Here is a 23,857-nt window from a genome sequence, read left to right on the forward strand (position 1 = left end):
CTTACTGCTGCCAGGGCTGGCTGTGCGTGCAGCCAAGGGGTGACATCAGGGAACGTGGGGACGGTGCTTTTCTTTTGCTCGATGCCATGACTCACAGCGGCAGCACTTCAGAGCTGCTGCTTCCAGGCAGGAGGAAGCGTGTGTGGAGCTGTGAACGGGAGCTGTGCTGGGTTGAAGCCCTGCTGGGACTGTGCTGCAATCGGCCCTCGGCTGGGAAGCTCCAACCTGCTCAGCCCTGCACAGCGCTGCAGGGTGCAGCACAGCACCTCGGTGCCACCCCTTCAATTCACCCAACCCAGGTGAGCAGCCCTGCGTTGAGCAGCCTTTCCCCGTGCTCACCCCCCCTGCCCCGTGCCAGAGCCCTGACAAGAGCTGCATTCAGCTCCTCACAGCCCACGCTCACTTTTTCCACCGAGGCTTTTCTGCACTTGGACTGTGCCCCAGCTCTTCCCTGCGTGAGCGGCCGGGGCCCTCAGCCATAGAGCAGCACAGACAGCAGGAGGAAAAGCACTGGGTTCACAAGGCGACTCGGCTATATTTAAAACATTTAATCCAAATGTGTTTTGACAAGTCCTGTCGTCGTTTCCAGCGAGCGCTGGAGATGTGCTTCCCTCCCTTAAAAACACAACCAGACCCAACCACCGCAAACAGCACTTTGCCACTTCTCTCCCTCCTTCCTCCTCACCCCCAACGCACACAAGAAGCCCCTGCGCCCATCCAGGATGTGACACAAGGGGGGCTGGAGGCTCCAGATCTCACCCCAGACCCCGCATCTCCTTCAGCTTTAGAGGCAGCTGCGACCTGCAGGGACCCAACAGAAGAACTCAATCAATTTGCTCCTGGAGCACGGCCGGAGCTCGCTACGCTTGAAGAAAAGAGAACTGCATAGGGAAAGCCTGGACTCCAGCAGGGCTCAGTGCTCTTCTGCCTCCTTGGCCGCCTTCTCCAGCCTCTCGGTGACAAGGCTGAGGTCCGTGTTCTTGTCCAGCTTGATGTAGGTGTCGGCGCGGATGGCGTGGAACGTCACCCAGTCGGGCAGCAGCTCAGCCAGGAGCCGCAGGTGCTTCTCCATCTCACCTGCAGACAACAGCTCAGCTCCCAGCCCGGCAAACCCCACCACCGTGCCGCCCGCAGCCCCACACCCCCTACCTGCCGCCATCTCCGTGGGGTAGCTGTCGGCCATACGGGCACACAGCAGCTCCATGGGCAGCGCCAGCTTCTTCTCGGCCACGAAGACCCCACGCAGGATGCGGGCCATGGCCGGCAGTCGGCCCAGCATGGCCAGCCGCTCCTCCTGCCCCACTGCCCGCGTCATCAGTGCCTGCAGCCGCCGGGCCTCCTTAGCACGGATCTGGGGAGCAAGAAGAGGGTATCAGACACAGGTGGGGGCCCCCCCCGGGGCCGTGGCCAGGATGGAATTACTCACTCGCTCCAGCAGCTCCTGGGACACCCCTTTGAGAGCGCTGGAGGTGCTGGCAGGGGATGCTGCTTTGGAAAGCGCCGGTTCCTCCGCACCGGCTTCAGCGCTTCTTAAGGCCAGGTTGGCAAGAGCTTTTTCCATCTGCTCATGTGGATGGAGGAGGAGTTGAGTTACAGCTGGGTGGAAGGAGAAGTTTCCCCTCTGCCGCCCCCCCACCCCTGGGGCCACCCTGCAGCAGCCCAGTGCTCCCCCCACATGCATTAGACCCATCTGCATGGGGCATGACCTCACCTCCAGCCCCATACACAAGGATGGTCAGCGTGTGTTCCCTCCTTACATTACCCCGTCGACCCACACAGGAGGAGCCCTTCCCCACTCCTAACCCAGACCCAGTGTGATGGCTGCTGTGGGGATGCTCCCTGCTCACCTTAGTGCTCACTGTGCCCCGAGCTGCACTCAGCACCTCCTGCGCCGTGCTGACCTTGTCCTCTTGTGGTGGCCGTGGCAGCTCTGCTGGGCTGATGTCAGGCACCTCGTCCACATTGAAGCGGGGATGCCAGCGGGTCAGCTTGTCCTCTGGCACCTCCATGGGAGGGCTCAGCGCAGCCAGGAATGCCTGCAGCAGGGTGAGAATGTGGCAGCTGCTTTGGGGAAAGCCAGAACACATTCCTTGCTCTCCGTGCTGCATTACTGTCCTCCCAACCCGCTCCTTCAGGGGTTGAGAACAGCCTGGCTGCCTGACAGAGGGCTGGGGCTCACCGCGTGGTGCTGCTTGACAATGTTCACCAGGCTGCGGTGGAACTCCTTCCTGCGCTCCAGCAGGCGTGATGCTGACAGGTGAGGGCGGCCGCACAGCTGCTCATCTGCAGGGAGAGAGCAGTGTCACAGCCAAGCCCTGAGTGATGGTGCAGCAGCAGAGCTGCAGGGCTGACCTACACTCAGGTGGTTTCAGAGCCAGCAGGTCCCACTCACACTTACCTTCCCCCAGCACCGGCTCCAGTGTCAGCTGGTACTGCGACTTCTTCACGCCGCTGCTGTAGGTGGGGATGTTCTTCTCCTGGCGGAAGCGGTAGGACGTGGGATACACTGCCTTGATCTGCCCCACGTGCCGCTCCTCAAACTGCCTGCAACGGCACCAGGGAGGTGGGGAACCCTGTGGGCTGACACGGGGAAGCAGCTCCAGCTTCACGCCAGCCCTGCTGCAGACTCACTTGCGCATCATGTCCTGCACGCCCTGCTTGACCTTGGCGAAGGTGATGGTCTCGGAGCGGTTGAAAAGCATCCCAGCAATGGTGTCCACGCTGCGGAACATCTCTGCCAAAACCTTGTACTTGTAGGGTAAGGTCAGCCCTGGTGGCGTGTCCTGTGCCAGGGCATGGAAGCGCTGGTACGCGGGGAGCTTTGTGCTGCTGGGAATGGAGAGGGGTCACTGGGACAGCCCTGAGCCTGCAGGGCTGAGATGGGAGCAGCATGTCCCCCCAGCCTGGGGCAGGTCCTATCTGCTGCCCCCATCCCAGCATCTCACACTGCTTCCAGCTCCCAGCGCTCCGGGGATGAAGTTGTTTCTCACCTATTCTCTGTTGCTGCTGGAGCCTCTGTCCCGGTGACCCCATGCTGCCCCGTCCCACTGCCCGCTGCCTTGGCACGGAGCCGCAGCTCCAGGCCCCGCAGGCTCTGCAGGCGGCTCCGCAGCTCAGCGCCGACCCCAGTGGGGATGGGAGGCACTTGGGTGGGGGGCTTCATCCTCATCCTCTGCAGGCGGCTCTGCAGCGCGGCCAGCTCCTCCTGCGGGGTCAGAGATAGTTAACAAAGGCTGAAGGCACAAAGGGAAGAGACCAGGTGGAGACCCCAATAAGGCACTAAGTCCCCTCCCCCCATTCCCATACCTGCTCCAGGCGAGGTGTGGTTCCGCTGTTCTGATCCAGGCTGGGGGTGCACGTCCTGCTGGCTATGGGGGGCTCCAGCGGGCCCAGCGATGTGGGGCTGGCAGGCTGTGGGTCGGCAAGGGAGAGGATTAGGAGCTGAAAGCTGGGGCTGTAAGCTAGGGCTGCCCATAAGTGTGTGGGGATTCCCACCACCACCCCACACCCTAAACCCCAGGACAGCATCCAAACAGCGGGACCCCAAAGCAAGCACTGGGACCACCCCCCCCCCAGATCAGACACCAGGGACCCCCCCCACTCAAGCATCAGGGATCAGCCCCCCGATCAAACAACAGACAGAGGACGGCGCCCCGCTTCCACGCCCCCCCCCACGTGCCCACCTCCGGCCCAGCATCCCGCGGCAGCTCCAGCCGCTTCCGCGCCGACTTCCCGCCCCTCTCCCCGCCGGGTGTCTCCGCTTCCATCTCCCGTCGGCTCCGTTTCCTGCCCGCCATCCGCGGTACCGCCGGGGCAGCGCTGCGGCTCGGGGTGCGGGGCGATGCGGGAGGCGGAGGAACGGCACCATCGTTCCGGGATCCCGGAGGGGTGAGGAGGGCGGCCTTGGGAGCGCGGGCGCCGTGCTTGGCGGGGAGGCTGACGGCGGCTTTGGTGCGGCCGAAGAAATCGGTGAGGCGGAGCTGCGCCATGCCGGCCGGCCGCGGGATCCCGCCGGTGGTTCCGCTGCGGGACGCGGCGCGGGCGCGCGAAACTCGCCGCGCTTGGCGGGAACTCGCGCGAACTGCGGCTCCGCCCACCGGCGGGTCACGTGAGGCGGAATTGGCGCCACGGGGCTCTTAAAGGCGCCGCGCTCGTTTGGCCGCGTTGCCGCACGTGGCGGGGCGGGCGGGGCTGCGATTTCGGTTTGGGATGGGGGGGCTCCAAGCGAAGAGAGGGGGGGTAGCAGAGCACGCAGCTCCCGGAGCAGCTCTCAGCAGGCACGGCGGGCTGCAGGTTGCTTCTCTTGTCCTTCCTAACCTGAGCGGGGCTGGGCTTGCAGCGAGGGCTCCGGGGTGGCCGCCACCGCTGCGGGGTGCAGTTTGGGTTCGGGTCGCTGCCCGGATCCGGTACGGCACGCTTGCCTGGAAAGAGCCTGACCGGGGCACTCTGACCGCGCCCGCAGCGCATTACGGGGCCGCGTTGCACTCCGGAGTGACTCTGAAAGCCGGAGCGGGGCGCTCGGGGCCGAACTCGGATGTGCGAGCAGGGCTCTGGGGTGCCGTTCCCGGTGCCCATTTATTCCCGCAACCTCCGGGCTCGGCAGCGCTGCAGTGAGAGCTCCGGGCTGGGATGCGGCGTGCATCGCATCGCCCTTCCTGAGCCCCCAGCGTCACGGATCCGGCAGCTCCGAGGATCGGTGCGGGGATGCCCGGAGGTGACCCAGGTGTGAGTCGGGGGCTGCGGCACAAGGATGGGATGCGGAGCTGCCGGGTTATGGAGCGCGTTAGGAGAACAAACGAGGAGAAGCCAAAGAATGCGGAGAATGTCACGGGCTGATGCTTCCCGCTCGGGGTGGGAGCAGCGGCCGGTTCCAGCGCTGCCCCTATGCCGGGCTGTAGGGTCGGACTCCCGCAGCTCTATGGGGCAGCGCTCCGTGCTCCCACCTCATCTCCAGCAGCTCCGACGCGCTCAGCCTCGATTAACTCTGCAGTCTTTTTGGCTCCTTTATTTTTTTGTTTAACGCCGAGCAAACAGAGGAAGCGCCCGACCTTTGAGTTATCGTTTGTTTGGTTGGTTGTTTGGTTGGTTGTTTTGTTTCTCGCCTCCTTCCCGTGCTTCTACTTTTCTGCGGTGCCGCTTGGAAGGGCTGAGACCGGCCAACTCGCGACACTGATGGCCGCAACGCCCGCGGGCGGCGCTAGGCGGGGCCGGGCCGAGGGGGCCGGGCGGTGCCGCGTATAAAAGCAGCGGCGGGGCGGGGGGAAGAGCGTTCCCTCGCAGCGCTCCGGGTCCGGCCCTGCGGGGCGGAACGGGAACGGCCCGGCCCGGCGCGGTATGGCCCGGCCCGCGGCCGCCTGAAGCATGGAGCGGCGTGTGCTGTGCGCGGGGCTCTACTGGCTGCTGCTGCCGCTCGCCCTGCTCGCCGGTGGGTGCACGTGTCGCGCGTTATTCCCTACCGGAGGGGTTCAGGGTTATCCCTCATTGGGGGTGTTGGGCCGCGGGCTCACGGTGTGGGGGTGACTCCCCCGTTTCCCCCCCCCCCCCCACTCGGTGCTGTTCCCACCGGTGAATCGGAGCCGGGACGCGGTGACGGGGGTCGGGAGGGGGGGCACGCAACTTCTTCCCTGCCGAGAGCCGCAGACGGAGCGGCGCTCGGGGGCTGCGGGCAGCGCTGTCACCAGCGGCCGCCCCGTCCCACGTCCCCGGGACCGGCCGGCCGGAGCCCCGTGCGCTGCGTCGGGGCGGCCGCTCCGCGCACCACCCACAGCGGGGAACGCTTGGCCCCCAGCCTGGAAAATCCCCGCGTCCCCCCGAGCGGGACAAGAATCGGCCTTTTGAACTTCGGGACCGTCCGAAAGGAAAACCTTTCTGGCTCCGCGGGGCTCCGTCAACACGCGTGGTTCAACGGGCTCCTTGTGCGGGGACCCCCCCCCGGGCTGTGCCACCCCCTGGCGGAGCGTTGCCCGTCCCCGCCGTGCTGGCGGAGGAAGTCGGTGCCGGGTGAAAAGCTTCTTTCTGCAGTTTGCTGTGTGCGAGGAGTGACTCAGTGCATCGCGCAGGATGTGAGGAGGTTAATTATAACCCTGCCTGCAAACCGGGACGGGAAGGTGGTGGCCGGGCTCGGCTTGCACAAGGCCGGGCGCATCCCGTGCGGTCACGCGTGTCCCCCGCAGCCCGGTGCCTTTTGGCGTTGGGATCCGCGGTGCTGCGGCCCCGTTGCGGGACGGGCTGCCGCTCCGACACGGCGTTCTCCCTCCCTCCCCCTCCCCGCCTCCCGGTGGCTTTTGGGGCCCCGCTCGGCAGCGCTGTCCCGGGATACGAGGTCAAAATAGAGGTGCGGGTGACTCAGCGGGTGCTCGTTGGGCAGCTGGGCTCCCTGCACGGGGGGGGAAACTGAGGCACGGGGCGGGTGGGAGCCCCTCAACCTTCCTTTCCCTGCAATTAAGCTCTTCCTCGACGTCCGCAGGATGTGAGCAGGCGGCTCCCAGCCAGCCCGGTGCGGGCGGTGGCCGGACCCTGCGGCACGGTGGCCGTGGCCCCATAGGGGTGAAGCTCCGTAGGGCCGGATTCCCACCCGCTATAGGGGTAGATGTGGCTGGTTACGCCGCGTGCAGCCCCCCCCGCCCCCAGACTGCGCATCCCACCCAGCATCCCTCAAGCCCTCGGGCAGCGCTTCCCTAAGGATGCGCCCCCCCAAAGTGAGGGGAGGTTCTGAGCCGGAGGGGGGTGGAGACAAGCGCTTTCTTCCCCCTCCCACCCCTCCCAAGAGCGGGGTGTGGGGGTCCCGGGGAGCGCAGCAGGCGCGGTGCCCGGCGTGGGCTGCGTCCAGCTGCCTCCTGCGGTCAGGTGCTTTTTTTAAATGAGGGGAAATAAGAGGAGAGGGAAAAAAAAACCTAAAAAAACCTCCGTCCAACGTCTCCAAGAGCAATAACTCCGTTTCCTCCCAAGGGCGGTCCTGGGGGATGGGCTGTGCAGGGCTGCGGTGGGAGATGCTCCGTCCCTCGGTGCCGCGGGGTGTCTTGGTGTCCTGCGTGGGTTTGCAGGGGATGTCGATGCGCGGTGGGGTTTCATCCCCCGCCTGCAGCTGTGGGGATGCCCCGAGCATCTGGGGTCCCCCCTGCGACTGCTGGGGACGGAGGTGTCGGTTCAGCAGGGCGGGCATCCCGGTGCGGTGCTGAGCTCTGGGTTGGCTCCAACCCCTCGGTGGCCGCCGCATCCCTTTGCAGCCCCGCTGCTTTAGGGCAGGGTTGGTGCTTGGGGCCGCGCTGCCCGTTTAACCTCTCTGCTCCCTCTTCCTCCTATGCGCGGCGCAGATAAGGACTCGGGGCGGAACGACCGTGCGGTTTGTCCCCAGCGGTCGCTGTCGGTGCTGTGGGGGGACACAGGGGCCGTCCCCATCCTTGGGCGATGGGCTGACATTGAGCACCGCTCCCCCGGCGAGGCTTTCCCCATCCCTGTCGGTTGTGGGTTTTCCCAGGCTGCGCTCCGGGGAGATCCCATAGAATCCCTGTGGGGAGCGGGACGGCCCCTGCCCCGCGCTGGCGGCACCAGGATGGATTTTCCACACAAACAGGATATGGTGGGGCTGCTTCTTCTTCCCGGAAAGCAGAGACGGGGCTGGGAGTGGGAATGTGCCCGTGGCTGCTTCTCACCGGGTTCTCAGTGCTGCTGAAGGGCTGCGGGGATCGTTCCTTGTCCTGCAGAGAGCAAGGAGCGGCACCGATGCCAACCGCTGGGGCTGCGTGCAGCCAGCACTGCCAATGGGGTGCTGGGCAGGGGGTCGGGGTCCCGGCACCACTGGGGTCTGGGAGCCACCTTCACCCTACAGCTGGATATGGCTCCAATTCCATCTGAGCCCCATCTCCTCAGTGCTGCTCTTGTGCTCTCCCTGCTGAAAACGGGGGCAAACGAGGTGCTGCTGCGGCCCTCTGCATGGCCCCCACCCTGCCGGGGGGTTATGGGATGGATCCGCCGCCGGGGGGAGGCTGCAGGCCGGCAATAAGGAGCAGCAGCGCGTTTATCCCATCTCCCCGCTCCGCTGGGACGCACAGCCGGGCGGACCCAGCAGGGAGGCACCCAGCAAAGAGCAGCTCTTACCTCAACAGGAACAAAACCTCGTGGGCGGTGGGTGCTGCTGGCACGCAGAGGGGGGCGGTAGGTGCCACCCCCCACCCAAACACCCACCCGGCCGGCTCGGTGCAGCGGAGGCAGCGCGGTGGGGAGCGGCCGTCCCGGTGCCTCAGGGCAGTTCGCCTTTGGCACGCTCTGCGCTCCCGGCGCTGCCAAACTGGTTTTTCCCCCCTTCTCCGTGCTGCTCTTTCCCCGCTGTCAGCGCGGAGGGGAACCGACTTGCTGTGCCGGTGCAGGACAGCCATGGGAGCCTCGTCCCGTGGCGCTGGGAGGGTCTGGGGGCAGCGGTGCCACCCCCGGTGCTGGCCACACTGAGCGAGATGCTGCTTGCTATGGCACATCCCTCCTTCCCATCCCTCGTGATGCTCCAGGAGTGATTTCCCCAACTCTTGGTGGCAGCTGAGCCACGCCGTGGCAAGTTGTCCCTGTGGACACATACCCAGTACTGCTACCCTCCCTGACAGCCCTCCATCCCGGTGTTGCTCTGGGCACCAATCCCCCTTCTCACCACCATTGGGGTGACCCCCCCTCTTCCCCAGGGACCCACAGGGTCTGTCCGCAGTGCAGTGATGGCTCTGGCTGCCCCTCGCCACGCTCCGCTCCCTGCCGGGCCGGCTGCTCATGGCTGGCGGCGGGGAGAGGAATAGTTGTTCCATGAGATCATGGCTTTGCCGAAATGCAGTGAGCAACGCTGGGCGTGCGGGGAGGTGACGCGGGATGGGGTCACCGCTGGGAGGCGGCGGTGTCCCCAACGAGCTTGGCGATGTGAGCGGCCCCCAACCCCACTCGGGGGCTCCCCAGACACGGGGCAGGTGGGGACTCCTCGGTAGCCCCGCGTTGGGGTCCATGGGAAGGCTCACGTGCTGCTGCAGGATGCTCCATCCCATTAAAACCTGGTAAACACAGGAAGGGCCGTGCCGGGCTTGCAGCACATCCCCTGGCGCTCGGCCCACCCCAGCACCCTGCCCAGCAGTGGGGGTTCTGGTCCTTCTAGTTTGGAAGGGAGCAGACCCTTCCTTGGGCCGTTCTGAGGTCTGCACCGTTTTGCATTGACCCAGTCGGGGTGTTCTCACCGAGCATCCCGGTAATGGGGTCCCTATGGGGTGTGGATAACACAGTGTGGCCCCATTGCCCCCAACCCTGCCCACCCTGTGCCCTCAGCTTGCCTGTTCCGTTTCAACGTCCTCTCCCTGGTGTACCTGCTGTACCTCCTGCTGCTGCCGTGGTTCCCAGGACCAGCTGACATCTCAGGTGAGGGTATTGCACTCTGGGCTCAGGGACCATCAGTGGGGTTTGGAACTATTTTTAGGGGCTGCACGCTGTTCCTCCTGCAGGTACCTGCTCCTCCTTTGTGGTTTCCCCAGGGCCGGGCGGCTCCACGTGGCAGCCTCGTTTGGTTAATTATAGTCTGGTGCAACTATTAATAGTCCTCCTGCTGCCAGGTGGCCAATTTTGAGCCTCGGCCCTATTAACCAGAAACCTCAGGACCGCTCCTGGTGTGTGGCCCTGTGCCCAGGCGGGTGCCCAGGCTGTGCCCCCTTCAGCCAGGGAAGTGAAGGGCTGGGGGCACGGCTGCAGGTGGGGCAGTTTGGGATGGGATCAGGAGGAAGTGGTGTGTGGATCCCATCATTGAGTGCTGACTGTGGGTGAATGGAGAAGATAGTGTGGTCTTGGGGTCCCACAGTGCTCCTGGGGGGGGGGGCTGAGGGCCTGGCATCATTGGCATGGCACCAGTGTACCCTTCCCAGGAGTTCAGAGTGGGGATGCTGGCACCCCTGGGGGCTGCTCGGGGCGATGGGTGCCCATCTCTTGCAGGTCACGCCGGCCGCCTCCTCAAAGCTCTGTTGGGGACCAGCCTCCTCTTCCTCCTCGCCCACTTCGTTTTCCAGATATGCCTGTACACACTGCCTGCCCTGGACCAGTTGCTGGGGCCCAGCTGTGAGTACCCCCCTGCCCAGTGCCAGGTTCCTCAGAGTCCCCAGTCTGGTGGCATTTGGGTGCAGGATCCCACCTACTGTGCGCTATGGGGCTGATGTGAGCTCAGTGCCACCCTGACGCCTCCATGCTTCCCCACAGGCAGCAGCTGGGAGGTCCTCGCCCGGCACATCGGGGTCACCAGGTACGGCTCCCTTAACGTTGCTTGTGGTTGCTGGTGGTGGAGGACCCCCACCCAGCCCCACTCTTTCTCTGCCCTCAGGCTGGACTTGGGTGACCTCCCCAACTCGGTGCGCTTGGTGGCCCCCGATGTTGGCATCCTGCTGGTCTCATCCCTCTGCCTGTGTCTGTGCCACCGCCTTGTCCCCAAGGGCAGCGCTGCCACCCACAGACCGGAGCCCCCTGAGCAGGTGAGGTGCCACCAGTGCCACCAGCAGTGCTCCTCCTGCACGGCCCCTGTCTGTCCCCATGGGGACACCCTGGTGCCTGGGGACTTGGGCTGGGATCCGTGCTGGGGCTGCACAGTGGGGAGTGCTGTTTGGATGGTCAGCGATGGATTGGGTCCCCCCATGCCTCCCCCTCCCCGGGGTGACTCAGCCGTAGAGGAGTGCCCGTGTTTGCTCCCGTGTTTCCATAGGGATCCCACAAACAGCCCAGCCCCATAGAGCTGCTTGATGTGGGACGGCAGAGTGCAGGCTGCCCACGGCTGGGGATGGAGCCAGCTGGGCACCGTGCAGTGCCATGCAGTGCTGTGCTATGCCGTGCAGTGCCGTGCTATGCCATGCCAGCCCCATGTGGGTGGTATCAGTGTCACCCGTGCAGCTCCGTGCTGATGGCACCTCCATGTCCCAGCCCCATTTCGGGTGCATCCCGCAGCCCCGTGCAGGCCGTGCTGTAACCGGAGCGCTGGCAGCGTGGATGCCTTTGCAGTGAGCACGGGAGGCAGGCTGGAAAAAAGCTCAGTGCTGGGAACCCGGCTGCTGCTGCCAAGAAAAACAGCCGTGTTTCAGAGGCGCTTTCCAAGCGGCCGGGAGATAAACACGGCCAGGTGCAAGGCTGGGCCACGTGCAGAGGGGAAACTGAGGCACGGCCAGCAACGGGGACCGGGGGAGCCCATGGGGGGAGTCCATGGAGGGGAGGGGCTCACTGCTGTGCTTCCTGCCTGCTGCAGGGGGAAGAGCAGGACGTGGAGCGGCGCGGTGGCACGGCCGGCGGGGATGCACCGCTCAGCGCCAGGCTGCGGGTGACGGCACACTGGGTGCTGTGGGCGGCCGGGAAGGGGTTGGCCATCCTGCTGCTGGCCTTGGCCGGTGGGTCCGGGGCTGGGGAGGGGGAATGCAGTGAATTGAGGGGATCTGTGGTTGGGGGATGTGGGTGACTGACCGCTCACGGGGCGCTGCTCTGCAGGGATCACCCTGCCCTCCGCCTCCTCCAGCGTCTACTACCTGCTGTTTGTGGGGCTGTGCACCTGGTGGGCATGCCACCTCCCCTCCAGCCGTGCTGCCTTCGATGCCCTCTGCGTCCTCGTCAGCCTCTATGCTGCTGCCCACCTCCTGTGCCTCTATGCCTACCAAGCACCCTTTGTGCAGGGGGTCTTTCCTCCCCCCACCATCTGGGCACGGTAAGCGGTGCTGTGGGTGTCCCCCTCCATGTGTACCCCCCACCGTGGGTCCCCATGTCCCCAGGGATTGTTTGCAGCCAGCACAGCTCCTGCTTGGCTCCCATCCCGCTCACAGCCCAGTGCTGCAGGGATGGGGACATTGCTCATCCCACAGGGTTAATGCCACCCACGTGTCCCCCCCTTCACAGGGTGTTTGGCTTCAAGGACATCGTCCTGTACAGCAACTGCTCCCGACCCAACGCCCTGCAGCTCAACACCGACCACCCCTGGCCTGTCTATGCCAATCCTGGCATCCTGCTGCTGCTCTACTACACCGTGGCCACGCTGCTGAAGCTGCGCCGCCTGGACAGAAGGGTGAGGGGCTGTGGGTGCTCCACAGTGGCCCAGGGTGTGTGGTGGAGGGGGTGCTGTGCTCTGGGATGGGACTTCCCCAGGTTACAGCTGGCTCCTTGCTCTTGCAGAGAGCAGCAGCGCCAGCGCAGCCCCCAGCACGGGATCTGGTGGAGCTGGAGAGCTGGCCCAAGGACAGCGATGGCGTGGCTGAAGACACCAAGGTGAGCTGGGGATGTGGCACCCTGGTGCTGTGGGGGTGTCAGTGGATGCTCAGCCCTCTCTACCCCTTCCCCCCTCCAGCCCATGCTGTCCTCCAGCACTGGGAAGCGAAGCGCGGAGAACTGCACCGTCCACATCATGGGTGATACCACACCACTGGGTAAGCCCGGCTCCAATGCTGCCCCATCCTTGCCCTGCAGTGGGGCAGAGGCTCACAGCTCCTGCTCCCCTGGCCAGGCAGGGACCGTCCAGCGGAGCGGCTGCCCCTGCAGGCACTGTGGCACGTCATCATGAACCAGAGCTATGTCTGCGCCCTCATTGCCATGATGGTAAGGCGGGCACCCCATTGTAGCCCCCCAGGAATTTTTCTCCAAGTCATGAGCCTGAAAAAAGGGAGCAGCTGAGCTTTTCTGTCCCACAGGTGTGGAGCATCACCTACCACAGCTGGCTGACCTTCGTGCTGCTGCTCTGGTCCTGCCTCATCTGGATCGTGCGCAGCCGGCACCATTTCGCCATGCTCTGCTCACCCTTCCTGCTGCTTTATGGCATTGCTCTCTGCAGCCTGCAGTATGTCTGGGGCATGGACCTGGGCCCCGAGCTGCCCACTCGTGTTGGCCTCATGAGCTTGGAGCAGCTGGGGCTGGTGCGCCCCAAGTACCCCTGCCTGGACCTGGGGGCCAAGGTACCCCCCACTCCACCCCTATCCCCATCCCCATGGTGCCCACCAGCTCTGCTCACCGCCTGTCCCTGCAGCTCCTGCTCACCCTCACCTTCTGGCTGCTGGTGCGGCAGTTCGTTAAGGAGAAGCTGCTAACGAGGAGGTGCCCGGCCACCCCGCTGCTGGAGGTGACAGTTTCAGATACAGGTGAGTATCCCTTGGTGACGCTGGGGGCTGTCCCCATGCAACCCACGGTGCCAGCAGTGCCATGCCTTACAGAACCTGGCCAACAACGGGATGTGCTGAAGGCACTGGGGGCTCTGGTGCGGGATTTCTATGCCAAGTATTGGATCTGTGTGTGTGCTGGTATGTTCATCGTGGTCAGCTTTGCTGGGCGCCTCGTGGTCTACAAGATTGTCTACATGTTCCTCTTCCTCCTCTGCCTCACCCTCTTCCAGGTACAGGGGATGGAGGTGCTGACCCCATATGGCGTGTGCACCCAGTGGCACCAAATTGATGTCTCCTTCCCTGTAGGTGTACTACACCCTATGGCGCAAAGTGCTAAAGGGCTTCTGGTGGCTGGTGGTGGCCTACACCATGCTGGTGCTCATTGCTGTCTACACCTTCCAGTTTGAGGACTTCCCCATGTACTGGAGGAACCTGACGGGTCTCACCAACGAGCAGTGAGTGTTCCCCATCCCACCGTGGTGTCCCCATCCCACCATGGTGTCCCTACTGGTGCAGTGGCACCAGGGCATGGCCAGGAGATGCACTGCACACAGGGAAACAAAGACATGGAAAGTTTGCCTTGCTGAGGACACCCATGTGTGGCAAAGGGGATGGAGGCAGCCCCATGCTGAGCACAATATCCTCTCCCTTCCAGGTTGGGTGACCTGGGTCTGGAGCAGTTCAGCGTCTCCGAGCTCTTCTCCAGCACCCTCATCCCAGGCTTCTTTCTGCTGGCCTGCATCCTTCAGCTTCACTACTTCCACCGCCCCTTCATGCACATCACTGACCTGGAGCACATCCCTGCTGCTGAGCTGCAGCCCTGCCACATTCCCCGGCCCGAGGAGCTGCATGGCAGCCGGCTGCTGAGGGATGCAGCTGTTGCTGAGAGTGCCAGGACTGAAGGGGGAGAATCCGACACTGCCTCGCAGGGTACTGCCAGGGGTGGGGTGTCCTTGGGGTTGGGAATGGATGGGATGGGGTGTCCTCCAAGCTGAGGAATCAATAAGGGATGGATTGGGGTGTCCTCTGTGCCTTGAAGAGTACAGGGATGGACTGGGTTCTCTCCTGAGCCATGGAGGAGCCAGGAGGATATAGGATGGGTTGGGGTGTTCTCTGAAGTCTGGAGGTTACGGGGATGGATTGGAGTGTTCTCCAAAATCAATAAGGGGACAGGAGGATATGGGGATGGGTTGGGATGTCCTCTGATATTTGGAGGGTACAGGAATGGATGGGAGTGTCCTCCAAGCCAAGAAGGGGCCCAGGAGAATACAGGGTTGAGTCAGAGTGTCCTCCAAACCTGGGAGGGGCGGATACAGGGATGGACTGGGTTGTCCTTCAGGCCCAGAAAGGGATGGAGGGTTACAGAGATGTGTCGAGGTGTCCTCAGCCTAGAAGAGTACAGGGGTGGATCAGGGCATTCCACAAACCTGGAGGGAGGGGGCAGGGTTGGGTTACCCTCCAAGCCCATGATGGTCTGTGTCCTCACAGCACCCAGCAAGTGGGGCCTGGTGCTGGAGCGCCTCATCGTGCTGGGCTGGACCTTCTCGGACACGCTGACCCGCGGGCAGGTCTTTGTGGGGCGCCTGCTGGAGCTGCATATCCTCAAGCTGGTGGCCCTTTACACCGTCTGGGTGGCTCTGCAGGAGGTATGGCACAGGGGCTGGGGGTCCCAGCGGGCATCCCACGGTGCTGACACTGTCATTGCCCCCAGGTATCACTGATGAACTTCTTGCTGGTACTGCTGTGGGCTTTCGCCATGCCTTACTGTCGCTTCCGCCACATGGCCTCATGCCTCTCCACCGTCTGGACCTGCATCATCATCGTCTGCAAGATGCTCTACCAGCTCAAGATCGTCGACCCCAGCGAGTACTCCAGCAACTGCACCCAGGTGCCAGAGCAGGGATGGGGATGGTGGTGGGGTCCAACGGCTGTGGGTGCTGACACTGTGTCCTCCGGCAGCCCCTGCTCAACAGCACCAACCTGAGCCCAGAGGAGATGGGCAACTCCACGCTGTACCGCGGCCCCGTGGACCCCGCCAACTGGTTTGGCATCCGCAAAGGCTTCCCCAACCTGGGCTACATCCAGGTGGGCAGGGGGTGCGGGCAGGAATGGGGCGGGATGTTCTGCACCCTGTGCACAGTGGGACTGAGCGCCCCTTGCTCCCCCCAGAACCACCTCCTGGTGCTGCTGCTGCTGGTGCTGGAGGCGGTGGTGTATCGGCGCCAGGAGTATTACCGTAAGCAGCACCAGCTGGTGGTCCCCATCACTGAGACCATCTTTGAGGACGTGTCCCGTGAGCAGCTGGACCACGGCTTGGTCAGCTGTGCCAAGTACTTCATCAACTACTTCTACTACAAATTTGGCTTGGAGGTGGGCAGCGGGGGCTCCAGGGCAACGTGGGGCACCATGCTATGTGTGGAACTGAGCTCCTGAACCGCCCCAAATCCAGATCTGCTTCCTGATGACGGTGAACGTGATCGGGCAGCGGATGAACTTCATGGTGATCCTGCACGGCTGCTGGCTGGTTGTCATCCTGACGCGGCGCCGGAGGGCGGCCATCGCGCGCCTCTGGCCCAAGTATTGCCTCTTCCTCGTGATCTTCCTTCTCTACCAGTACCTGCTGTGTGTCGGCATGCCGCCTGCTCTCTGCATAGGTAAGGGGCACGGGGAATGGGCTGGGGGGTGTTGGGGGGCCAAGATGCAGCGTGCAGCTGTCCCCCCCGCCCAGATTACCCGTGGCGCTGGAGCCAGACCCTCCCCATGAACTCTGCGCTCATCAAGTGGCTCTACCTGCCTGATTTCTTCGTGGCCCCCAAATCCACCAACCTCATCAGTGAGTGCCCGCTGGGATGGGCAGGGGGAGGGTGGGCCTGAGGGGGCTTCTCTGAAGCCCCTCCCCCACGGGCTGAGCCATGTGCCTGCAGATGACTTCGTGCTGCTGCTGTGTGCGGCGCAGCAGTGGAGGGTGTTTGTGGCCGAGCGCACCGAGGAGTGGCTGCGGGCTGCGGGTGACAATGCGGACCGGCCGGACCTGGAGCGAGAGCCACACAACCCCACACCAAACTTCATCCACTGCCGGTGAGTGCCCACGGCTGGGGGGGCACGGAGGGAGGGGTGGCATCTGCAGGCAGTGGGATGTGCTGGGATGTGGTCCACAAGGATAGGGATTGGGATGGGGTCCCACAGGATGCGGTTGCAGCAGCACAGGGCCAGGGAGACCCAAGTGTTGCCCCCACAGCTGGGTCAGGAGTGACCTGAGGGTGTGTTGGGATCTTTTGGGGAGATGCAGCGATGATGCAGGAACCCACTGAGCGTTGGGATACCCATTTACTGGGACAAGCACTTTGTACCCCAAGATGAGCACTGAGGGGTACTGGAACCCCTAGATAGGAACCTGCTGGCTTGGTTGTGGTCATGTAGCACTTTGCTGCACCCCAAATGGAGCTGAGTGTAGGTGCTGGGAAGGGGATAAGGATCCTGCTCTGAGCACCCCGTTCTGCAGGTCCTACTTGGACATGGTGAAGGTGGTGGTCTTCCGCTACCTCTTCTGGTTTGTGCTGGTGGTGGTCTTCATCACTGGGGCCACCCGCATCAGCCTCTTCGGCCTCGGCTACCTGCTCGCCTGCTTCTACCTCCTGCTCTTCGGCACTGCCATGCTGCGCAAGCCAGCACGAGCACGCCTCGTGCTCTGGGACTGCCTCATCCTCTACAACATCACTGTCATCATCTCCAAGAACATGCTGTCGGTGAGGGCACCGTTCCCAGGGTTGCTCCTCGGGTCATCCAGGTGGGTGCAGAGAGACCAACCTTGCACTCTGCCCGCAGCTTCTCTCCTGCGTCTTCGTGCAGCAGATGCAGAGCAACTTCTGCTGGGTGATCCAACTCTTCAGCCTGGTCTGCACCGTCAAGGGCTACTACGACCGTGAGCACTGGCACAGGGTGGGCTGGGAATAACAGGGGAGGCATTTTGGGGTGCTGCTTCACCTGTGCCTCCATCCCTCTGCCTGCCAGCCAAGGAGATGGGCAAGGACCAGGACTGCTCACTGCCAGTGGAGGAGGCTGGCATCATCTGGGACAGCATCTGCTTCTTCTTCCTCCTGCTCCAGCGCCGCGTCTTCCTCAGCTACTACTTCTTGCACGTCATGCTGGACCTCCAAGCTTCTGCCCTGCAGGCTTCCAGGTGGGGCAGGGGGGTGTCTGCGAGGTCCCTCAGGGTACTGGGTGAGGGTACCCACCATCCATTGTCCCCATCGCTGCAGGGGCGTCGCGCTGTTCAGAGCCAGCCTCATGAAGAGCATGCGCTCCCACCGGCAGGCTGAGAAGAAGTCGCTGGCTCAGCTCAAACGACAGTGAGTGGGTTTTGAGGGGGGGAGGGAGGGGTGTTTGGGGCACACCGTGGTGTAGGGAGTGCCCGAGGGGTGGGGAGGTGCCGGTTCCCAGCTTGGTGATGGAGTACTGGGGGTTTGGGGAGCCCCGGAGCATCCCATGCTGCATCCCACAGGATGGAGCGGATCCGTGCCAAGCAGGAGAAGTACCACCAGGAGCGGCTGCCCAGTGGTGAGGGGCAGGATGGGGCCAGGGCAGGTGAGAGTCGGTCGGGGGGTCCCCAGCCCCTCCAGTCCCCTTTTGTCACCGGAGTGGTGGCCTCAACCCATCACCAGCTCTTACCCCCAGCATCCCCCACCCCTTGCTGTGCAAGGACCGGTGCAGCCCAGCAGAGCGCACAGCGGTTAAAAGCCCCCAACACCCCAGACCCCCCCCATACCCTAGAATGTCCCCATGCCGTGCAGTGGGGTGGGTTGACCCCATTGTGGCCATGCTCAGCCCCCACTGCCGTTCCACAGCACCCAGCAGCCCGGCGGACCCTGCCCGGCAGAGGGAGCGGTGGTGGCGGCCATGGTTAGACCACGCCGCAGGTATTGCCCCGCAGGGGGCGCGGGCGGCACGCGGTGCCACCGAGGGGAGCGACGGTGACGGTGCTTTTGGCGAGGTGACGTCCCGCATGCCTCCTATCCCCGCTCTTGGCATTAACCGGGGCGTTCTCTGCTTGTGTGCACTAACGGGGCGTGCAGTCTGGGTATCAGTGCTGGTACAGAGGGGTACCTCTCTGGGGACCTCAGACTACTTGGTGCTGAGGTCTCCGATGGGGTCCCTGTGGGTGTCCTTGGCACTGAGCACAAGGGAGATGGCAATGGGGACGGCTTGGGCACCAGCCGTGCCGTGTCACCCTGTGTCACACTGCTGTGACAACCTCTGTCACCCCGACAGTGCTGCATTCCGGGGAATACTTCCTCTTTGAGTCAGACAGCGAGGAAGAGGAGGAGGCAGCAGTGCCTGAGGAGCCACGGCCAGGCAGGCAGAGCGCCTTTCAGGTGAGCCTGGTGGGAGTTGGGTGGTGCCAGCCGCACTGCTGGGTGCTGACAGTCTCCTCCCCAATGCAGCTCGCCTACCAGGCCTGGATGACCAACACCAGGACAGCACTGAGGCAGCAGGAGTGTGAGCAGCAGGAGCAGCTGGGTGATGAGCTCACTGCAGGTGGGGCTGGCTTATCCCAAAATGGGGTTACCAGACCCCTAAGTGGGGCCATTGCACCCTAAAATGGGGCTGGAGGTACCTGGAGTGTGTGTGTGAGGGACGAGTGGTCCTGTCCCACTGTTTGCAGTTGGGGTCCTATAATGGAGCATCATCTCCATGGGGGGGGGGTTCTCAGCATGTGTGTGTATTCTCTGATGGCAAATGCAGGGCTGTGTGTGAGCTGTGTCCATCCTTGAATTTTTAAGAGGGTGGGCAGTCATGGTGGTGGGCAGAAAAGCCACAGAGAGGGTTCAGAAGTGATATCTTGTCCCATCATGAGGAGGTCGTGACTTGCTGCCTGCCTTGCAGGGGACAGCAGGGCAAGGGAGGAGGAGGCATTACAGGAGCCAGAAGAGGCTGAAGGCCAGGAGGAAGGAGAGGAGGAGGAGGAAGGATCTGGTAGGTGGGCGGCAGGACCTCACCAGCCATGGCAGGGGTTGCCCTGAGTGGGTGCAGAGCCACGAGCCCTTCTCTCCTCGTCCAGCAGAGCGGGGCAATGTGCTGCAGCGGGCGCTGAACACCCTGCGCTTCCTGTGGGTGCTGTGCCAGGCCATGGTGGATGGCCTCACCCAGTGGCTGGATGCCTGCACGCAGGAGCACACCGACATGTCCACCGTGCTGCAGCTCGAGAGATACGTCCTGACGCAGCGCCTTGCCAAGGTGACACCCTGGAGGGGGGGATGGTGGCACTGGGACTGCAGCATCGTGGTGGTGCTGACCCTATACGTGCCGTAGGGTGAAGATGTGCACCGTGGGGTGCTGGATGAGCTCTACCTGCTGCCACCCGAGGAGCCCCAAGAGGAGCCACAGAATGGCATCACTTCCAGGCAGGTGCATAGATACCCCCTCGGGGTGCCCACCTGCCCACTGTAGGGGCTGCCGAGGAGGGTGCTCACCTGTCCCCGTGCTGTCCACAGTGGGCGCAATGGAGCTGAGTGTGAACAAAGGGCTGAGCCCCCCGCAGCAGAGTGGCCTCTGCAGAGAGGCAGCCAGGAGCAGGTGGCAAGTTGGGGGTCACGGGAGGACGTGGCGGGGTCTCGGGAGCTCCTGGCACTGCCACAAAACCGGAGCCGGACAGCCAGCGAGCTGCTGGTGAGCAGGTAGAGTATGGGGATGGGGGTGGTGGAGATGGGGATGGAGATGATGAGGGCAGTGGTGGTGATGGGGATGCAGTGGGAGTGGGGTGCAGGCTCAGCCCCTATGCCCCACAGGAGGCTGTATTTTGTCGAGCTGGAGGAGTCAGAGAAGTTCTACCAGTCCCACAACCGCTTTCTGAAGCTGCTGCTGGCCATCTATCACTGCGTGGCCGCCCACTCCGAGCTGCTCTGCTACTTCATCATCATCCTCAACAACATGGTGACCGCCTCCGTCATCTCCCTCTTCCTGCCCATCCTCGTCTTCCTCTGGGCCATGCTCTCCATCCCCCGGCCCAGCAAACGCTTCTGGATGACTGCCATCGTCTTCACTGAGGTGGGCAGGAGGTGGCCGTGCAGGGGACAGTGACATGATGACACCCAGCTCTGGCTGCCACCTACTGACACCCATATCCCTGCAGGTGATGGTGGTGGTGAAATACCTCTTCCAGTTTGGTTTCTTCCCTTGGAACGGCTACGCCATGCTGGTGCGGAATGAGGGCAAGCCCTTCTTCCCTCCCCGCATCCTGGGGCTGGAGAAGACCGACCGCTACATCAAATATGACCTCATCCAGCTCCTGGCACTCTTCTTCCACCGCTCGCTGCTGCTGGTGAGTCCCGTGTGTGCTTCATGGGTGAGGGCTGGTGGTGGCCAGAGCCCCATTGTGCTCCCGTAACCCTTGTCCTTCCCAGTGCTATGGGCTGTGGGACCACGAGGAGGATCCCTTTGCTAAGAAGAAGCCAGAGGTTGAGCAGGCGGAGGAGGAGGAGGAGGAGGAGGAGGAGCGGCAGGAGGAAGCAGGGTCCCCAGCGGTGGCAGCAGAGCCAGGAGCTCTGGGTGCAGCTGTGGGGTCAGAGCTGAAGGGCGATGCCCAAGGGCAGAAGGAGGGGAGTGGGGATGGAGCAACACATCTCCGCTTCAGGAGGAAGAGGCGGCGGGGCAAGGAGCCAGCAGCAATGCTGGAGGAAGGTGAGTACCTGGAATTGGGCCAGATGTGGTCTTGCAGGGAGCCAGGTGGTCACCCGTGTTGCTTGTCACTCACAGAGGATGGAGAGGAGGAGGAGGAGGGAGAGGAAGAGGAGGAAGAGGAGGAGGCAAAACAGAGCCACTCTCAGAAGAAGCTGAAGGCGTTTGGTCTCCGGGTCAAGCTCTTCTTCCTCACCATGTGAGTGCACCTCGGTGTGGGTTGGGGTGGGGATGACAGCTTGCAGCCCTCTGGTCACCTGTCCCCTGTCCCTTTCCCCTCCAGGGCACAGAACATGTACCAGCCCGTGCGTGGGTTCTTCCATGACATCCTGCACAGCCAGTACCGGGCAGCCACTGACGTCTATGCCTTCATGTTCCTGGCTGATGTGGTTGATTTCATCATCATCATCTTCGGTTTCTGGGCCTTTGGGGTGAGCTGGGGGCTCTGCAGGGTGCCAGATGGTGGGATCCCAGTGTGAGGTCAGGCAGGGTTGTGTCCTCACCTCTTTGGTATCCCCAGAAACACTCGGCAGCCGCCGACATCACCTCCTCACTGTCGGATGACCAAGTCCCAGAGGCCTTCCTGGTCATGCTGCTCATCCAGTTCACCACCATGGTGATCGACCGCGCGCTCTACCTCCGTAAGACTGTACTGGGCAAGCTCATCTTCCAGGTCATCCTGGTCTTCAGCATCCATCTCTGGATGTTCTTCATCCTGCCGGCCGTCACTGAAAGGTGCCGGTCCCCATTGAGAGACCCCTAAAGATGTCCTTAGATGTGGTCCTTGGGTGGCCTATGGGGTGGTTCCTTTATGTGTCCCACTGGGGGCTTGGGCAGCCGGAGGAATGACACATCCCTCCCACAGGTTGTTCAGCCTCAACACAGTGGCCCAGCTGTGGTACTTTGTCAAGTGCATCTACTTCTCACTGTCAGCCTACCAGATCCGCTGTGGCTACCCCACCCGCATCCTGGGCAACTTCCTCACCAAGAAATACAACCACCTCAACCTCTTCCTCTTCCAGGGGTACGGGGCAATGGGTGGCACGGGGACAGGTTGCATTCACTTGAGTGAATGGAGCTGTAGCAGCCCCATCTCCCCGTGCCCCCTAGGTTCCGCCTCGTGCCCTTCCTGGTAGAGCTGCGTGCCGTCATGGACTGGGTCTGGACTGACACCACGCTGTCACTGTCCAACTGGATGTGTGTGGAAGACATCTACGCCAACATCTTCATCATCAAGTGCAGCCGTGAGACGGAGAAGGTACGACCACATTGAGCCCACTGCCATTCGGGTGGCTCCAGCTGGGTCCTACCAGGCAGCCCGTGCTGTCTCTCTGCAGAAATACCCACAGCCCAAAGGGCAGAAGAAGAAGAAGATCGTCAAGTACGGCATGGGTGGCCTCATCATCCTCTTCCTGGTGGCCATCATCTGGTTCCCACTGCTCTTCATGTCGCTGGTGCGCTCGGTGGTGGGCGTCGTCAACCACCCCATCGACGTCACCGTCACCCTCAAGCTGGGGGGGTATGAGGTGAGGATGGGGGGCAAGCTCTGCATCGGGCACCAGGATCCCACACTGACCGCTCCATATCCCTGCAGCCACTGTTCACCATGAGCGCCCAGCAGCAATCCATCCAGCCCTTCACACCGCAGGACTACGAAGCACTGACCAATGAATTCGAGAGGCAGCCGGTAGCCCCAAAGCCCTGCAGTCCCCTTCCTCTGTCCCCAGTGGGTGCCCCAACGAGTGCTGATCCGTGTGCCCCATTCCATCCCCAGGTGGCCATGCAGTTCATCACGCTGTACGGCTATGAGGACATCGTCACGGCACGCATCGAGGGCAGCTCAGGTTCACTGTGGAGCATCAGCCCTCCCAGCCGTGAGCAGATGCGGCGAGAGCTGCAGAATGGTTCCTCTGACATCACCCTGCGCCTCACCTGGACCTTCCAGAGGTAACAGCAGGGTTATTGGGGAGGGGGCAGCCCTATCTGTGCCCCCCAGCAAACCTTTGTGCCTGCAGGGACCTGGGGAAGGGCGGCACGGTGGAGCACACCTTCGACAAGCACACCACCGACCTGCAGCCCGGAGCACCCGAGCGCATGGAGCTGGCCCAGCTGCTGCAGGGCACCCGTGATGCCCCTGTGTGAGTGTCCCTGGGGGGGCTTAAGGAAAGGGGACACCCCCAGGGATGGTGCTTCATTCTACTTTCTTGCAGGCAAGTGCCCAAGCTCTTCCCCAAATACATCCGGGCGCCCAATGGCCCTGAAGCCAATCCGGTCAAGCAGCTGCTGCCAGGTGGGTCCCATTGTCTGTTGTGTACAAGATGGGGGTCTTGCCCATCGTGCCATGACCTGACCCCCCTCTGCCCACTCCGCAGATGGAGAGGACAGCTACCTGGATGTCGAGGTGCAGCTGAAACGGGAGCGCTCAGGCTCGGGGCAGGGCAGTGACAGCTTCCTGGAGTGGTGGGTGGTGCGGCTGAAGGATGCTCCGGCACGTGACGGCAACATCCTGCCCATGGTCATCTTCAATGACAAAGTCAGCCCCCCCAGCCTGGGCTTTTTGGCTGGCTATGGGTGCGTAGGAAGGCAGGGTAGGGAGCTGGGGGTGGCAAGGAGAGAGGGAAGGTGGTTTCATTCCATCCCCTTGCAGGATCATGGGGCTGTACGTCTCCATCGTGCTGGTGATAGGGAAGTTTGTGCGAGGCTTCTTCAGCGAGATCTCACACTCCATCATGTTTGAGGAGCTGCCCTGCGTGGACCGCATCCTGAAGCTGTGCCAGGACATCTTCCTGGTGCGGGAGACGGGAGAGCTGGAGCTGGAGGAGGAGCTCTATGCCAAGCTCATCTTCCTCTACCGCTCACCCGAGACCATGATCAAGTGGACGAGAGAGAAGGAATAAGGGGAAGCGACTCCAGCCCCTCACAAGGGGTGCATCACCGCCAATGCCTTAAGCAGCCCTGTGGGGTTGCGTCCTGCTGGGGGCACAGGACGGTGCTTTTAGGAGGAGGATCTCATCCTCACCTTGCTTTGAAGCCGTCCAGCCAGCAGAGACCATGTTGTG

General features: G+C 63.1%; 2 protein-coding genes across 3 annotated transcripts; one reads left to right on the plus strand and one right to left on the minus strand.

Annotated features, from left to right (window-relative positions):
- Positions 1 to 491: 491 nt before the first annotated feature.
- Positions 492 to 4,093, minus strand: CDT1 (chromatin licensing and DNA replication factor 1). 2 transcript variants are annotated; one of them, XM_072346563.1, is made up of 10 exons: positions 3,684 to 4,093; positions 3,307 to 3,411; positions 2,991 to 3,205; positions 2,632 to 2,826; positions 2,399 to 2,544; positions 2,180 to 2,283; positions 1,848 to 2,036; positions 1,427 to 1,561; positions 1,150 to 1,351; positions 492 to 1,077 (listed from the first exon to the last, which is right to left on the minus strand). In XM_072346563.1, exons 1-10 carry the CDS (start codon positions 3,987 to 3,989, stop codon positions 914 to 916), a joined length of 1,761 nt encoding a protein of 586 aa, XP_072202664.1. In that variant the 5' UTR covers positions 3,990 to 4,093; the 3' UTR covers positions 492 to 913. The 2 variants fall into 2 exon arrangements, with proteins under 2 accessions (XP_072202664.1, XP_072202662.1); XM_072346561.1 differs by having other exon boundaries at positions 2,632 to 2,829.
- A 1,194-nt stretch (positions 4,094 to 5,287) lies between these two features.
- PIEZO1 (piezo type mechanosensitive ion channel component 1 (Er blood group)) lies at positions 5,288 to 23,704 on the plus strand. The gene is made up of 50 exons (XM_072346152.1): positions 5,288 to 5,425; positions 9,292 to 9,381; positions 9,946 to 10,068; positions 10,207 to 10,249; positions 10,328 to 10,475; positions 11,237 to 11,375; positions 11,473 to 11,686; positions 11,875 to 12,040; positions 12,148 to 12,240; positions 12,320 to 12,398; positions 12,476 to 12,567; positions 12,660 to 12,920; positions 12,992 to 13,103; positions 13,176 to 13,354; positions 13,431 to 13,579; positions 13,780 to 14,054; positions 14,613 to 14,770; positions 14,836 to 15,012; positions 15,084 to 15,209; positions 15,294 to 15,494; positions 15,574 to 15,778; positions 15,853 to 15,957; positions 16,049 to 16,202; positions 16,627 to 16,870; positions 16,950 to 17,046; positions 17,136 to 17,304; positions 17,384 to 17,473; positions 17,626 to 17,708; positions 17,969 to 18,040; positions 18,393 to 18,496; positions 18,566 to 18,659; positions 19,008 to 19,097; positions 19,186 to 19,358; positions 19,434 to 19,525; positions 19,616 to 19,798; positions 19,910 to 20,168; positions 20,254 to 20,442; positions 20,525 to 20,801; positions 20,877 to 20,997; positions 21,082 to 21,229; positions 21,319 to 21,533; positions 21,664 to 21,822; positions 21,909 to 22,056; positions 22,136 to 22,324; positions 22,393 to 22,485; positions 22,573 to 22,745; positions 22,814 to 22,936; positions 23,009 to 23,088; positions 23,171 to 23,369; positions 23,446 to 23,704. Exons 1-50 carry the CDS (start codon positions 5,362 to 5,364, stop codon positions 23,693 to 23,695), a joined length of 7,467 nt encoding a protein of 2,488 aa, XP_072202253.1. The 5' UTR covers positions 5,288 to 5,361; the 3' UTR covers positions 23,696 to 23,704.
- The last annotated feature ends 153 nt before the right edge of the window (positions 23,705 to 23,857 follow it).

This window comes from Excalfactoria chinensis, chromosome 11 (assembly GCF_039878825.1).
Source record: "Excalfactoria chinensis isolate bCotChi1 chromosome 11, bCotChi1.hap2, whole genome shotgun sequence".
NCBI classification, from domain to species: domain Eukaryota; kingdom Metazoa; phylum Chordata; class Aves; order Galliformes; family Phasianidae; genus Excalfactoria; species Excalfactoria chinensis.